The 17,617-nt window shown below is 37.4% G+C and overlaps 1 protein-coding gene across 6 annotated transcripts in view; it reads left to right on the forward strand.

Moving 5' to 3' along the window:
• Window positions 1–7,361, forward strand: part of tlcd4b (TLC domain containing 4b) — a 23,135-nt gene extending 15,774 nt beyond the window's left edge. For all 6 annotated transcript variants that reach the window (XM_017456300.3, XM_017456291.3, XM_047150105.2 and 3 more), the window contains 4 exons: window positions 2,801–2,859; window positions 2,943–3,037; window positions 3,164–3,237; window positions 3,318–7,361. In XM_017456300.3, coding sequence (XP_017311789.1) covers window positions 2,801–2,859; window positions 2,943–3,037; window positions 3,164–3,237; window positions 3,318–3,657 — 568 coding nt within the window. In that variant the 3' untranslated portion in view covers window positions 3,658–7,361. The remainder of the gene's footprint in view (window positions 1–2,800; window positions 2,860–2,942; window positions 3,038–3,163; window positions 3,238–3,317) is intronic.
• The last annotated feature ends 10,256 nt before the right edge of the window (window positions 7,362–17,617 follow it).

Consider the following 17,617-nt stretch of genomic DNA (forward strand, 5'->3'; position numbering starts at 1 on the left):
CAGCGTATAGAACTCTCACGGTTGTTTCTATTTTCATTCTGATATGTCGCCTAAATGCCTTTTTACTTTCATTCGGCATTTGGTGAAGATTTAATGTAAATAGTCTGTTATTGTTGGTGCCTGCTGGCAAAATGAGCTCAAAACTTAGCTCGTGTAGCACAGACTGCAAGTTTGCCTCTTTCATTGGTGCAAAAAGGTCAGTGAAGGTGATGGCGATGCCATCCACAGGTGTAACTGAACCTGGTGTTCACTGTGGCATCTGGTTTCACACGCAAACTCGTCCACTGGACACCTGCCACTTACTGTATATCGATTACGGTCACTTTAGTGTTAAGAATGCATGTTACACGCTATACACACGAGCCACAGCATGCAAAAACAATCCAAGAAAGAAGAGAATACTGTAACAATAAAGGTCATAATTTGGATATAGGAATTACAGCAGTAACAGCAAGATTTATATACAGGAAGTCAGAAAACATAAAGGAAAATGTGTATTTAAAAAAATAACCTAAGAAAAATCTCTAATCACAGGCAGGCTGACACGTGTTTCATACAATACTAAACCTACACACGTTCAGTAGTAAACTGGGTGCTCCAGTAACAGCAGAGTAGAAACAGACAGATGGTATATGGGGGAGTGTTTACGAATGACTTTAAATTTTCCCAGTATTTTGCACAGCACAAATACATAATAAAATCATATTGTGATGTCACACTTGTGGTTGCACTCTTACAACTGTGATTCCTACGGGGAAAAAAAAAATTAGCTTGTGAACACTCCTCTTTTTGTTTCTCTCTTTAGTATCACATTATTAGTAGCATTAGTTGGTGTGCCAGCTCATCCACGGGCCGATGAGCAGAGCTTTACCATTTAGATCAGCCTTTTAACAAATGTTACTCTTTATAAAGTCCTCATTCACAATTCCATACATTTTAAATTCCATTTAAATGACCTCTTTTGAGTGACCAACGACTTTAAAGAAATGTTGCTAAGTGACAGGTATACTGTAAGCCAGTGTTCTGTTGATTTTCTTGTCTTTCTAGTTTCTGCAAAATCAAGGGGGAAACACATTCACTGCACCATTTAGCTCCATAGAGTTATTATTGCATCTAGTGACCAAAAATAGGAATGGCAAGAAGCACTAATGAAAGCCCTTTGGGGCAGGAATCGCACTGCCCTGTGCTTCCTCTTTGAACGTTGTCATTGGTAAAAGAGGAGCAAACTGGATGGATAATGACACGGTTGCTTGGTAGAGGCATTATGTTTTCAGGTTGTCCGTCTCTCCTAGATTCTCGTTAGCACGACATTTTAAGAACAAGGGGTAAAAATCAATTTTATATGGAATTGATTCAAACAGGGTCAAGATCACAGCAAGGTCAAAGGTATGAAATAGTTTTTCTTCAATAGCTTCTTGCCTGTTTGTCATACAGAGATGTCACTTACACAGTCATATTGACAATCTCAAGACCCATTATCTGGCTATCTAAAGTTTTTGCCACCGATCCAGTCTGTTGCTCTGTCCATCTGTCCAAATTCCAAATCCAAATTAGCATGATATCTCAAGAATGAGATGTTGAATGTTTATAGGATTTTTATTATGAATTATGATTGTAACCAGCAGATGAACTGACTAGATTTTGGAATTGATCCAATCAAATGTCTTCCTTCCAGTTTGAAGTATTTGTAAGGGTATTTCTGGATTACAAATTAGTAACAAGAAGGACTAGACTTGGTGTCCACATCGATGCCATTGGCATCGAGTTCTATTTGTTTCAGCAAATACTCCAAAAATTAAATCTAATAAACGTCCACAAACAAAAGCAAACTGTAAGTGCAAGATGTGCAGGACCATTTCTTTTGTGAGATATTGCAAAGATTGGGAGAGGGATTATGGAGTGGATAACGTCTCTACATCAGAAATGCGTGTGCACCACAGTGGACCTTGTTTCCCATACACGGGTTGAGGAAAAAGAAGAAAAATGTATTTCCTTTTTCTTATGTACAAATTGTCTCTCAACTGCCAATTACAGGGCTCCTCTAAAAATGTACTAGCCTGTAGCATAAGACAAGTCCACTTAAAGCTGCTGCTCATGACATAGCCTCACATGACATATGTTGATGAGCCGCTGCTGATTACTTCATCATTTCAATGAACAGCGTTAGGAAAAGGTTTTTTTTTCCTCCTTGTGTGGAAATCTTTGAGAGAAAAGTCTATGTGTGGTAAATCCTTACTCCAGTAAAAGCATTCAAATCAGCTCTGGTATTACATCATCTGTTTTCTAGAGAGTTCCGTGGGCGAGCACTGAAATCTAACGCAAAGAGCAGCTGGCAGGCAGAGGCACAATACACTCACACACCCTGCCTTCGTCCAATAAAGGACTGTCAACAAGCTGCTTGAGCTGGAAGGGATGTCAAGTAGCTCACCAGTAGCTGGTCATGTGCAGCCTAATGCTTGTCACACTCTGACGTCTATGAGTGGGGATTAAGTTATGCTTGGTTTTATGTACATTCTGCAAATAGCTTTAATAATCACATGGCTTTTGTTGTGGGTATAGTGTTAAGCCGTCTGAGCATTCAAGAGCACATTTTGTCAGTTGAAAGGCAAAGTGAAGTAATAGAAATAAAGAAGTGGGCTTGTATCGCACAATGGACTGATATATTGTTGTACTGATATACGTTTTTATATAGTTTTATTTCTGCTATTGAAGGTGATTGTATTTGTTTTAATTGTCAGATTAAAAGATTCCTCTATAACCATGTATTGTTTGTGTTACTCTTTTCTTTTTGTCTTCATAGGGGAGATCCCAATTTGGTAAAACTCAATGTCGCCATCACCTGTGGTTACCTGCTTTACGGTAAGCATTTCACACAGGCTTTACCATTACATGGCTGGAAATAATGTCTGTTTGCTGATATCTACAACCCTCCCCTTTCTCAGACCTTCTGCTGCTAGCCAGCAACTGGAGCACCATGGGAGACAGCTTTTTTGTGTGTCACCACTTGGCGGCACTCTACGCATATGGATATGTGCTGGTATGCATAGTCATTCAGTACGGAATGTCAGAACTGATGATAACCAGAATGTTTTTACTACAGATAATTTTCTTTTATTATTTTCACATGTTTTGCTCATTTCTGCATTTCGGTCTAACGTTATAGACACGTGGGGTGCTTCCATATTTCGCAAACTTCCGACTTATTTCGGAATTATCAACACCATTTGTGAACCAAAGGTGAGAAAATCTCTGAAATGAGCTGCAGTGGTCATTATATTTTGGTTTCTGTTGCTTACTTACACTTTCTTTCTCTCCAGGTGGTTCTTTGAGTCGCTGGCATACCCTCGCTCTCACCGGCTGGTGGTGGCTAACGGTGTTGCCATGGCCGTGGCCTTCTTCCTGGTACGCATTGCGGTGATGCCGCCATATTGGGCGAAAGTGTTTGAAACCTTTGGTACACCTGCTTTCGAGAGGCTTGGCCTGGGCGCACAGGTGGCCTGGATTGTTTCCTGTGTGTGTCTGGATGTGCTCAACGTTGTATGGATGTATAAAATCGCCCGTGGCTGCTACAGGGTCATCACTGGAACGAGTGGCAAGAAGAAAGGTGGCAAGGCGAGCTCTGACGAGTTCAACCATGTCAATAATCATACGGACTAAACAATGCAGGCCATAAGCAGGGGACGGAATTGAAAGTGGCATACTGGACCACAGCTTTAGATTTTAGTCTTCCCTGCTAGACCAGGAACTAGGTAGCTGCTGCTTATTTGCTGTCTTGCTCTAAAAATGGAGAGAGTGGAGTCCACAGTGTTCTCTGTTGCCTGGGTTGGAGATCATCAAGAGGCATTGTGGGAATGAACAACAAACATATAGAAAAGACCCCAATTGCTTCAGCCACAAGTGCCTCAAAACCCAAGGACCAGAAATGGAACATGTGACAACCTTCGAATTCTGAAAGCTACCTTGTAAAGATTTTTTGGTCAGTTGTCTGACAGATGTACCACCTCTTGGGGTCTTCCTGTTTTTAGACACAGTGAACATTCACTCAAACACACCACTGTGCCTCTTACCTACAGGTCTTGGAGCATTTTTCTTTTAAACTAACTCCAATGATTTTTTTTTTGAATGCTCATCTTTTGTGTCTACCCAATCATCTCTTCTTTTTATTTTTTTTAAAAGCACTAAAGGCTCAGTGCTCCTCATAATATCACACTATGTTAGTAATTTATAGCCACCACTGTATCCTTAGATCTGATCCATCCATTGGTAAAATGTCATCTCTACCTCTCTTTCTTGGCATCAAGGCTCTTATTATTGACTGAAATGGAACACAAGATCTTCAATTATGTTCTGTCATAATCTGATAGATTCCCCTGCGCTCACTATTACCGTCCAAGCATGTGTCTCTGTCTCTGTGTCTTCACTTAGTGGGGTGTGAGAAACTAAACAAGAGGTCCTGCAGGTGCCTTCTCAAATGCCAGTGGAATGCTTATTTCACCATCACCTCCTTCAGGAACATTAGCATCATGCTTTATATAAAGCCTGTCTACATATCCATTAGGTGGTTGCTTGATTTTCAGCCCAGTGCTGCTTATCATTTCTTTCAGTCTGCTTCAGGCAAACTTGTCTTTCTCTGCTGAAAACTCCTCAGTTTGTTTAATACTTCTGTCTAACTCGCAGTCTCTGGAGAACTTGAGTTTCTCCTTTACAACAATTTGTGTAATATCCTCCACCCCCCACCCCCCCTGGATTGGTCTCAGTAGGTGACATTTTTTTAAATGTCAAACTCTGTGAAATTTTTGTTGTTTCTCATAGTCTATGGTGCTTCCTACTCACCAGCCAGTGCGTCTAAATGGTACATCTGCTTCAGCTGTCTGATCTGACAGCTTTAGCATGTAAAAGCTGACCCTGTCCTTTATTCAGAATGTATTCAGTCGGGATGTACAGTACTGTGCAAAAGCCTTAGGCCTTAATTATTATTTTTAGTATAAAACTTTATAGGTTTTTATTTTATGACTTCTACATTATCGAGTCAGTACAAAAACATTTTAGATTCCCAAACATTAGTTTTCCAGCACAATATTAAATGTTACAGAAAAATGTTTGTATGACATTAAAGAAAGCAGCTTATTACATAAGAGACACTTTTCAGACAAAGATATAATGAAGGCTTCTGAGTTTTGCTGCAAAAATAAGAAGCAAGTACGACAGTCAAAATCTCCAGAAGAACTGTGACTGGTTCTGCAAGATGCTCAATAAAACTCATTATTTTCCTTATAAAACTGCACTAATTGTACATGAGAATACTCTTTTTATTTTTAAAGCATATGGTCATCACACCAAACACTGCCTTTGTTTCATTTACTACTGTTTACAGCTCTTTATAGTATTTTTTGTTTCATTTCATTATTTGTGAAGGCATCTTTGCTCTACAGCATTTCTTTGCATGTGCCTAAGACTTTTGCACAGTACTGTGTAAATAATTATTATTTCCATGTGTATATGCCGATAGCCCATTTGTCCACTTTTGACTTAAGCACAAATAATGGCAGCCATTTAAGTTCAGCACGTTGGGTATAAAAATCTATCAATCATAATGGTATATTCGCAGATATCATTACATTTAAATAACGCAAAATGACACATGCACTAGCACAGGGGTGCACAACTCCTCGAAGACCTTGGTCCAGCATGGATTTTCCTGCTTTAACTCATTTCCTAAACCTGGTAATTAACTGTTAAGTTAAATCAGATGTCATAAAGCCGAGCAATCACTAAAATGTGCAGTATTCTGGCCTTTCAAGACTGGAGTTTTGCACTGCTGCACTAGTGTGTCCCTTCACCAATAATGCGTACCGATTAATAAGTCCAATAATGCATAAACTTGGCAATACATATGCTTCATATTATATATTAAGGTGATCAGATATTTGAATACCAAGCATTACTGCTAATCCTGTGAATTTACACACGGCTCAGCTGAGTGCATCTGTTCAGTTCATTTTGATTTAATGACATTTTACTGAATTATAATATGGGGTTTATGTTTGTCTTATTGTTTAATGTAGTGGGGTTTTTTATTAGTATTACAAAATACCATAACCCGTATGAGAGTCAGTATTTTGTCTCAAAAAAAGGCATGTATATCTCCCAAATGTTAGTTTTCCAGATTGTTTGGAATTATATATAACCAGGCACTCGGAAATATGGCCAGAAAGTCCTGATAAAGTGGGTCATGAGTGGGAATCATGGAAAGTGCAGTTTATTGCCTTACATTTACTCTGTCAGTAAAGAGATTCTTTCTCAGATCTTCAGTATTTAAAGCTGTGACAAGAATCAGACTATCAGTACAATTAAAGTTTTCTTGAGCTGTGAGAGCAAATGCCGGGTTTTGTATATGTAATTATAGTGCAATTATGTCCAGAGATGCTGTTTGACATAAGCTATGGGTGATGGTTCTGTACAGCTGATGGTATGATGTGCAAATGAGTGTTGCATGCTATGATATGTAGCATTTGTAAGATTTCTCTTGAGTGCATCTGTGAGGAGCTGCTCAGAAAGAATAGCGAGTTTTTGACAGGAAATCACTACTAGAGCTTGTGCACCTTTCTGTACAAGTATAGACAATTCATTAATGAAATAAAACCTTATAGTATTTTAAGTTGTTATTTGCACAAGGCATGCATTTCAGTTTGGGGAGAGGGGCTTTATTAGCTGATATGATTTACATGTTTCTCCATCAACTCTAATGTTCTCAATCAACTCTAATTCTAACATCTCCAAGATTTAAATGGTAAACATGGTACAGCTAGACTCCTATAGCTGTAAAGTTAGCACAGGGCATTAGCATTAGCATCTCTGCTACAGAATTTTTTTTATTCCTTTGTACCTTTAGAAAGAAAAGTCAATGAAATGCTGTCATGCTGCATGCATCGAATATACAAAGAATTCTTCTTGATTACTTTGAGTTTCTCTCAATGATTTTCATGTTGTGCAATCGTTTGGCCAGGCACATCCCAAGTAATCAGATTATATGTGGAATGTGAATGAAAAATATCTGTATTTCTGGAGAAAAAAAATAGACTTAAGCCAGCAATAAATAATGAAAAAAAGTAATGTGAGTAAAACTAAGAATAGAATGATGATGATTGTACTTCATTTTGTATTTAACTCCCTTTTATTGTCTTTTATTGCAACATGTATATTTGTTTTGAGTCTCGGGATTTTAACATGAACGTGTAAATTAAACTGGGCACTGCAAGCCTCTGTCTCAAAACTCGAATAGCATGACTATGACATAACAGCAGTTGTGTCTTACTTGAAAGTGTCGCTTTTCAATAAACCAGAGGGCATTGAAAACTCAACGTGTATCCTTTTTGTCATTTTACATAAAAAATAATAGGACACGATCATGTGGGTCATACATACAATTCTCCCCTGCTGTCTGACTTTCAGTTGATCCACATTACACTAACTAGAACTAACAATAATCACTAGTCACCTATGTGTATTTATTTGTACGAATCTTAGGGAGAACCGATCCTGCTAGAAAGTTCAACAGTTACAATGCTGATGAATTGAATCATTGCATTAAATGCAGTAGAAGTGCACTTTACTCTCATAAAACATCTACATTGTAAACATTTTTACTCTGTATTTATCAGTTTAATGTCTGGTAGCTTTCTATAAGTCTATAAAACAGATTTTAAAGCCCATTATGATTTGCTCTTTGGCTTGTTAAATACCTATTTCCACATTAAAAGTGATTTAGCAGCACTCTGGTCATATGCAGAAGTCTGTTGTGTACCCGGTCTTGAGATGAATAGAAGCTTGATTGAAAAGAAGCACTTGTTTCCTTGGAAAAAAATGGATTGGATGGATTAATTTTAAGTAAACCAGTGGTGCTGACTCAGACTGAGCATTTTGATGATGAGCAAACAGCATCAGAATATCTCTGACACAATACTGATGATGGCCAGTCTGATTTCTTCCAGCTCTGCAGAGATTCACACCAGTGATATTAACTACCCTATAACCTATTTAGGACAAATGCTTTATCCTTTGTTTATATGTATCATTGCACCACCTGTTAGCCTATGAATCAAAAGAAGAAAAAGATACAATGAACATCATGGTCCCAGTGACATCATGCTTTCTCTTGGGTCGAATCCAAACGGACAACCCCTTGACAGTCACATATTAAATATCAGTTGTGCACGTTAGACGCACTTAGCATACTTATCATTATAACGGTTTTACACAGTTAGCTACCTATAAATAAAATACATTTTAAAAAGAGAGGCCAAATTGGCCAGCAGAAGATTTTGAGCTGAACAAGAAGAATGCTGAGGCAGAAACAGAGCAGGAGAGAAAAAGGGGGGGGGGATAGGTAGAGAGAAGGAGAGGTATAGGAGAGGCATGTGTGAGGTAGCGAACCAGGCCCTGATTGAATCCAGTCCTGCGTGTGCAGTCCTGGTCAATGGGGCTGGGTCAGAGTCTGCACAGCTTTTACCAAACATGGTCACATACTGTATCACATTCTCAATGAAAATCAGCTCTGCCAAGCACACACACATATACAGAGCTCCACTAAATCCCTCACATCATAGATCCCATCATACTTTTTCAGTTACAGCTGTTCCAAAGTTCTGTACACATACTGAAGTTAGTAGCTGGTTATGTACACACTCCACTGTAGTTTTAATAACAAAGATTTGCCCATAAATCAAATATATAAAGCTTTCAGTGGAGACAGATTTGATGGCAACTTCACTCACATACTTAAAGATGCAGTAAAGTGATTAAACAACTGATTCATTTGATCTGTACAGTGCATGAGATTGTTAACACTGGGCATCTATTCTATTCTTATCAATCTTATCAAACTTAAATCATCACAGATAATTTTTTTTTTTTCCATCTGGTCATTTTTGATGATTAGGCCCTCAATGACAGAAAATCTTAATCCAGTGCTTGGCAAATCCCATTCAGTACCTAAGTAATTTGCCTTTAGAAACACATCCATCCTTTTTCCTATTCTCTGAGCATCCTTTTACCCTCTTAGTCAAAGAGTCAAAATGCTGTTCAGAAAATCCTTTCCTTGTTGATTTTGTCTTATGCTTTAGACGGTTGTTTTGTTGCAGCATACAACTGCCTTGTATTTTTAACAGCTTGGAATTCTATTTTGTTCAAATATTCATTGTAAAATAAAGGTACTTCGAGAATCATGGGGGGGATGAAAACGTTTGCCTTCAACTGTATATCTCATGATATCTTACATTAAACAAATCTGATTCAACTTCCAGAGAATCTACTCAAACAGGGGTTTACTCAGTATTGTTTACATATCTTACAGTGTTTGATATAAACACTTGCATTACATGTATATCCACCACAGAAGACATTTTCCAGAGCATATTTATTCATCATGCCAGATTACAGACTGGTTCAAAGTTTCTAAGAAGCTTTAGAATTCTAAAAACAAATGTTTAATAGCCATTCTCTTTAAATGATTACATTGACTTTCCAATCAGCAGTCACGAAGACCCGGCGTGAAATGGTACAGACCTGCACATTTTACATGTAGCGCATTTGATTATTGTTTATCCATCTGTAACTGGCTGTTATCACCTCCTGAACACACAGTAAACTAGGGCCGGATGATTAGCGGCTTTGAACCAACCTACTGAATTCCTCTCTGCATCGAAGGTTGAGAAAGCCTTCTACCATAAATAGCCAGGCAGCCTAGAAGTGCAGAACAGAGAGATTGGAGGGGGGGTTCTGGAAAGGCCCCCTTCAGATGCTGTCACAGCATTTCTCACTTTCTCGGCGAATCGCCATCTTTCCTGACCTTTCCCTAACGCCATGATATCCACAAAAACAGTTCTCTGCTTACTGTCACAGCAAGCGAACCAGCTATCATTCCCTGCCAAATTGCAAACACTTATGTAACACAAGGTTCCAGCAAAATGAGCGTAATTGGAATTCTCTTTATATTTTCTAAATTAGCTAAATAATTATATCTTCAGCGTTTCAGTTCACGGTGGACGGTGTATAAACTACATTAAACTACAACATTTCACAAGAATTGGGGAAGAAAAAAAGAAGGTTCCAGAACTATTTTCAACAGACTTTCTATCTATCACAATCATGTGTAGTGCATGTTACACAAGAATTTCAAGACATTTCCCTGAAATGAGAAAAGAATGGAAAAGCTGTTGTCATGAAATTCACTTATAAGTAAGTCTAAGAGCAGTTGTTGAACATGCAATGATATGACATGAATTCAAATCTATAGAAGTGACACTCGAACAATAAATGTCTTCAAATGAGTCCGGCAGGAGACAAAGTCCTACCAATGCTGTTCACATGTAACACTACAACATTCCAATAAAAAAAAAAAAAACTCATTCTGGTTATATTATTTCCTCAAGATTATGAGTTATCCTTCTGTGATTAGAGCCAACTGTGTTGGCAAATCATGATCACAAATTCTTCCCTTTGAAATAGCAGTCCTGCTGGGTCCCATGTTTCAAAGGGTACATTATACAGATTTGGAACTTTGATTGCTTTTGAGTTTTCCATTCTTGTCTCAGGACAGGAAAACATTTAGAATTTTAGTCTGTGATAATCGCACATACAATAAAAATGCATTTAATAGAAAATTGGTTTTGGAAAAAATGAAAGAGTATTCTTTTGAAGCCTCTGTGAGCTGTGATTTAAAACATTGATACTGTAAATGATACTAATAAAAATGTTTAACACTTATTGAAAAACTCACTGAGTGCCCTTGTTTGTGGTATTTCCTATGTGAAATACTGATGGAAAATACTGTCTAAATATTGATAACCATAACTGTAACTATTAAGTGATGCTGGTTTTCCTTGGCCCCATCACTTTATTTTATTTTATTGTTTTAGGACATGATACTATATAAGCCTAGAGTTTAACTGGATGTACCAACTGAAGCATCTCAGTGTTCCGTCATGTATTTAGGTAGACAGTGAAATCAGCAATGTAAAATCAGTAAAAATGTCAAATGTAAAAAAAAATAACCTATGTAGTTTAATACTATAGATGAGCTGGTCCTAGTATTGAAATTGCTGCATAACTCTCAGCCAAGGCTGTTCAATGTACAGTAGCCTAGCCACATTGACCCAATAAACCCACATCTGTTTTAAACCTCCCGGCTGGATTCTTTATATCAAGGTTCACAATGTAACTTGCTTTCAGTCTCTTTTTGCCTCCCAGAACAGACGAAGGTTCAGCCTCAGCCATGACCAAATAAAGCGACCGAATTCCTCTGCTGCTTCATCTCCGTCCTCAGAATGTTTACAAGAAGGATAGATCCTGCTGCTCTCTGGTGCTACTGTACCAAAGACGTGACATAATACTCTGTTCATGCTCTCCTGTAGCCTAATATTGGAAACATTCTTTTGTAATGTGAAATAATCTATGTCTATGGGTGACGTGAGCAATTAATCTCTAAATTTGACAGCTAACTTCTTTATTTCTTTTTTTTTTCTTTTCTGATCGGTATCTGTATCTGACTCATGCATCTTTTCTCCTTCTCAAAAGTCTTTGTATATGGATATAAAAATCTGCATACCTCTGTTTAAATTGCATGTTTTGTGTTGTAAAAAAAAATTATTAAGATATAGCAACCAACAAAATCCAAGTGAAAAACAAATAGAAATGTTTTAGGGGGAAAAAAGGAAACTGAAAAAATTACAATAACCATAAGTGTGTACATCCTTTTATTTGTGACTGTGCTCGGAATTAAGCAATCACAATCAAACTCTTGTTCAATGACATGATTCTGATTAATCCCAAATAAAGATCTACTGTTTCTGTAGGATTTTTTAACATTTTGGTTTCATCTGACTGCTGAAGCCATGATCCATAAATAGCTCACAAAGCATGTATGGAAACCTTGTTGTTGATAAGGTATTGATCAGGAGAGGGGTACAAAAGAATTTCCATAACATTAGAACACTGCATCATCAACAAGTGGAGAAAATTGGGCACCACCTTGATATTACCAAGAACAGGACTTCCCTCTAATATTTAACAAAGGGAGACTGTCAAGATACGGCAACATTAAAGGAGCTGTAACAATATATGGCAAGTACTTGTCACTCAATGTATGTGACAGCAATCGCTCATATTCTTCACATTACTGGGCTATGGGGAAGGGTGGCTAGTTGAAAGCCCTTTCTCACACAAAAACCTTCCCAAAACATCCAAGCCCACCTAAATTTTGCCAAAATTTACATACAACCATACATGTATGCATATAACTTTTGGGGCATAATTCTAAAAGATATATTTGGCGCAAAAACAACACAGCTTACCACCCATAGTACACTATAGCCACAGTGAAGCATGGTGGTGCTAGCATCATGCTATGGGGCTGCTTCTCTTCAGTTGGGACTGGGGTTTTAATCAAGATTGAGGGAATCATGGTTAGCTCCAAATACCAATCTATTTTGGCACAAAACCTGCAGGCCTCTATTAGACAGCTGAAGATGAAGAAAAAAAATCACCTTCAATCAGGATAACGACCCAAAGCATAAGTCCAAGTCAACAAAGGAATGGCTTCAGAAGAAGAGGAACAATGCAGAGCCCAGATGCAAATCCTACCAAAAACCTGTGGAATGACTTGAAGAGGGCATTGCACAGGAGGCCTCACCTGCAACTGAATCGATCTGGAGCATTTTTCAAGGAAGAGTTCAATAAAATTGCTAAGTTGGTAGACTCTTACCTAAAAAATGACTGAGTGCTGTATTACAAGCAAAATGTGCTTTAAGAAAGTATTAGTTTAAGGCATGAACACACTTATAGAACCAGGTTATTGTACATTTTTTTCTTTTTCCCCATAAATGCTTCTATTTGTTTTTCACTTGAATTTTGTTGGTTGCTATGTCACATTAAAGGTAGAAAAGCTCTCACATGAATTTGTATTGTTTTTATTTTTTACATCACAAAAACCTGCAATTTTAAGAGGAGTGTGTAGACTTTTTATATCCACTGTGATTGATTTTAGTGAGCAATTGAACAAAGTGAAGTTTACCCGTTGTGTAGTTGCTGATGCATCAGTAAGCAATTGTAGCCCAGTGTTTATTAGTTGTTAATAATAATAATAATAATAATAATAATAATAATAATAATAATAATAATAATAGAACAACATTTCAGTTTTAAGTAATTGAATATTAAAGGACAACTCCAGCATTTTTTTTCAACCTACTGCCTATCAACCAGATCTGTAGTGTATGGATGATTATCACACATAATACATAGGATGAAATGGGATGTTTTTTCCTGTAACAATAATATTTTTAAAAACTTGTTGATTAAAAACTAAAAAAAAATTTATTCTGGAAGTCTAAGGGCAGTTGAATTCCATCAATAAACATTTTAAAAATGTGACTCTTTAGCATAAATTACAAATCAGTGTTACACAGTAACAGTAAAGGATTTTTGATGAGACAAACAAGACAGAAACTCTTACCAAAGCTGCTATGTAGTTTTATCGAACTTTCTGTACACCGGAGCAATCTAGTAAAAAAAAAAAAATGTCCTTTTGTTTACTCACACTTCTCCTTGTGGCATCTGTCTATCATCATCATCATCATCTTTCTTCATCAAATTCTTTTCTTCACATATCCCAGTTTGTTAGGAAGTTGGGATCAGACATGATACGCCGAACAGTGGCAGCTGGACAGTGCTCGGGCTTAAACCATTGACCTTCTGATCAGTCACCCAGAGCCTTAAACACTGAGACACCACTCTCTCTGATAGACTAACAGTAACAATAGATAGGAGTATAACAATCAGATGATCTGGATTTAATTGGTGCATTAATAGGCTAGCAAGGTGATTTGCTCTGATACTTAATAGCATGTTCATCAACATCATTCGAGAATTAATGGTAGGCTTACCCTACATCCTGAATGGTGCATATCCCTCAGAGTCTACTAATTTGAATCATATCTTATCATATCGTATCATAGCAGATTCAGTGATGTTAGCAAATATCCAATCGTTGCATCAAGAATAAAAATCATATTGTATTGGCCTGAGGTTTAGTAGATTGAGATGCTGGAGTATTCCTTTAAGGTTCTGCACTACTGACTGGAAGGATGTGAGTTTTTTTTTTACACAATTACACCAACAATACCAATAAACCAGATTACTTGTTTGCCACACAAAGAACAAAGGTCAACGTAGGTTTCACAAATAGCATGCACAATGTCTTAGAAAGAAATCGCCTATGCCTAAGGCCTTGTAAATAAAGCAGTGGGTTGTTTTTTTTCTATGAAAGAACAAAATATGAAGTTTTTTTTAATGTGAACTTTATTTTAACAAAGTTTTAAGCAAATATGTAAGAGGAAATTAATTTACATGGTATGCTATTTAATTAATTAATTAATTATCTTACCCCTCATACAGATTGAAATGAATGGAAAAGAGGAGCCATGAAGTGGGCTGTTTCCCCTGATGTTCCACTCAACCCTTCATGAATGTGTTAAAAAAAAAATATCCATCTATCTATCTATCTATATCTATATCTATATCTATATATATATATATATATATATATATATATATATATATATATATATAAATTTTTAAAGTCACCGTTGTACATCTAGCATATGCAGTATATCAGTTTCTGATCCAGTGCCACAGCAGTACTACTTTCTTTACTTGCAGCATACGTCCAGAGAATCGCTTGCTTTACATCCAGTGGCACACATTAGGAAACATTCAGAGCTACAGACAGACTTTGGCTTGAGTCAGACTAATCAAACTCTGTTCCACTGTAGGACTGTGTTTGATAAGAGAGAATTTGATATAAAGCACCCCTTTCTTTGGTGGGGTTGAGGAAATTATTAATTTATCTAACTGCCAAAAAAGTCTACATTGTTTTCTGTGTTTTGGAACAAAATGGAACAGAACGGCTAGTCTACACCTGCTTCTCCATATCACCCGTGTGTGTTTCAAACACAATGTGGCCAAGAGAATAGTGTTCACAACCATTTTGCCCCAATTGATCAAATATCCTTAATAATTTTTACAATAAACCCACTGGAACACAACTATACATGAATAAGAACTTCATACAACATTGTGCCATTGTGAACAACTCAGCCATTGTGATGTTAGATGCATTGTTGTATGATGATCCTGATGTTTTTCTCCTTGTCCCCTTCTCCCCTCTATGCCTGTGATTGTTTGTGATGGTCTATATGTATGACGTTATTATGTTTTTGTACGCACCCACTGTGGAAACAAATTTCCCCTTTTTGAGGACCAATAAATTATGTATCTATCTATCTATCTATACAACCAAAGGACCAAATAAAACAAAATGACAAGATCATGACCGGCTATCAGTGTTTACTTCTTGGACAAAAATCAACAACCATATTATTGCCTTTTCTGGGTTCAACTATTGTAACCATAAAGAGAAATTCCTAACACCCATACACCTCATCAGCATTGTACAATCATTGTACAAGGTGACATGTGTGATCCCTCTGGATGTATTTGAGAATATCTGAACTACAGGGCGCTCTGGCTCACTGGGTGATGTATCAGGGTAAAAGAGGGAAACCAGCTCACACTTTCTCACTGATGGGTGGTGGCCGAACTAACTATCAAACCATTTTTGAAGTGGAGCTCATGTTCTGCAGGGATTAATGACTATGTGGTTAAGCCTACTGTTTCTATTTAAAGAATGTTTTGAATTGTCCACCTGGTTTCCACTGTCATATAGAATAGTCCAGTAATAACATATTACAAATGGTGTATGAACATGCGTTCAGTATTATTTACATTTTTGTAAACATAAACTATATGGCCAAAGGTTATGGACACCTGACAACCAATTCCAAATTTAGTCCCCACCTTGATATTATAATAATGTCCACTCTTCTAGGAAAACGTTCCACTAGATTTTGGACCATGGCTGTGGGGATTTGTCCATTCAGCGACAAGATAATTAGTGAGATCAGGCATTGATGTTGGGCTAGATGGCCTGGGGTACAGTCTGTGTTCCAGTTCATCCCAAAGGTGTTCATTGGGGTTGAGGTCAGTACTCTGTGCAGTTGAGTTCTTCCGCTTCAATCTTGACAAACCATGTCTTTATGAAGCTCACTTTGTGCAAAGGGGCATTGTCATGCTGGAATGGGTTTGAGGCCCTTAGTTCCAGTGAAAGGAAATTCAGTTTAGGGAACGGCTGCACATTATGATCAGGTGTCCACATAATTTTGAGCATATAGTGTACATTGTGTAATATAGTGTAATTGCGGTGGTTAGATTATTGACTGGCACAAGAAAACGTGAGCATATTAATCCTGTCCTCGCCTCTTGACACTGGTTGCCAGTCAATTTCCGCATTGATTTTAAAATTTTGCTATTCATTTTTAAAGCTTTGCATAGACTTGCTCCCCAGTACATGTGTGATCCCCTTACCCCGTATACTGCCTCAAGATCTCTTTAATCATCCAGTCAATTAGTCCTTTCAGTTCCTTGTTCACGTTTTAAAACCAAAGGTGACTGGGCTTTCTCAGTAGCTGCTCCCAGGCTCTGGAATAGTCTCCCTTTGCATATTAGATCTTCCCCCTCAATGTTTCCCCCCCTATGTTCAAATCTTCTCTGAAGACCCGCTTTTAATTCGGTCTGAGGGTGTAGAAATTTCATTTGTCAATTGGTATTTGGTACTATTAAATGTTTGTTTATAAATCTGTTCTATACGACTTGTACAGCACTTTGGTTTCAACTTCTGTTGTTTTTAATTGTGCTATATATATATAAATAAACTAAACTAAACTATATAAAGGAAAACTCCAACCTCAAAATACATAAAATATGTTTATATTGAAATAGGTGTGGTGTGCTTGGTGATTTTGGTGCCAATTTGTTGGTCAGTGTTGTATTTTCATACAGTATCTATGTAGTTAGTGGTTGTGTGCTGTGCAGGATGTCACAGGGGGACATTTCTAGTGCAGTTACAATATCGTTTAATAGGACATAAGAGATAACAGTCAGGTTTTCCAGTAATCTCTTAAAAACAAAAGAGCAATAGGCTCTTTTCTCTCTCACCATTTTCCAGTGATGTTCACCATCAATAATGAGAAATCCAACACAGAAGTACTGCAAACAGCAAACCTTGGACTGAAAGATCCAGAATGCAACACAGCTATACATCAGAGTTGTGATTGTTACGACAAAGACTCAGCTCGGCTAGTTCACGATCTACAAGATGACAAGCACTGTGGTGTGGACAGCAGCATTAGCAGGAACGTTGAAGCTTTGGAACTTTATCTGTTTGAGTCAGTGCATACATTTGATGAGATGAGAGAGCTGGAAAAACTCAAGGACTAAAGTCAGTTCCTCCAGGATTTTGCGATTTTGCAATCGCAGAAATTAACAAAAAATCAAGCAAATTTTTATTATTTATTTATTTATTTATTTTGTAGAAATTATCGCAGATTTTCCTCAGATTTGGGCCAAGACATCACAACATGTATTCAACCAAAGGCCTCTTCAATTCACGTGCATGTAACAGGTGTACAGCTAAAAGGTCTCATTTACCAACAAACATCACTGT

Source organism: Ictalurus punctatus, chromosome 2, assembly GCF_001660625.3.
Source record: "Ictalurus punctatus breed USDA103 chromosome 2, Coco_2.0, whole genome shotgun sequence".
In the NCBI taxonomy this organism is placed as follows: Eukaryota; Metazoa; Chordata; class Actinopteri; order Siluriformes; family Ictaluridae; genus Ictalurus; species Ictalurus punctatus.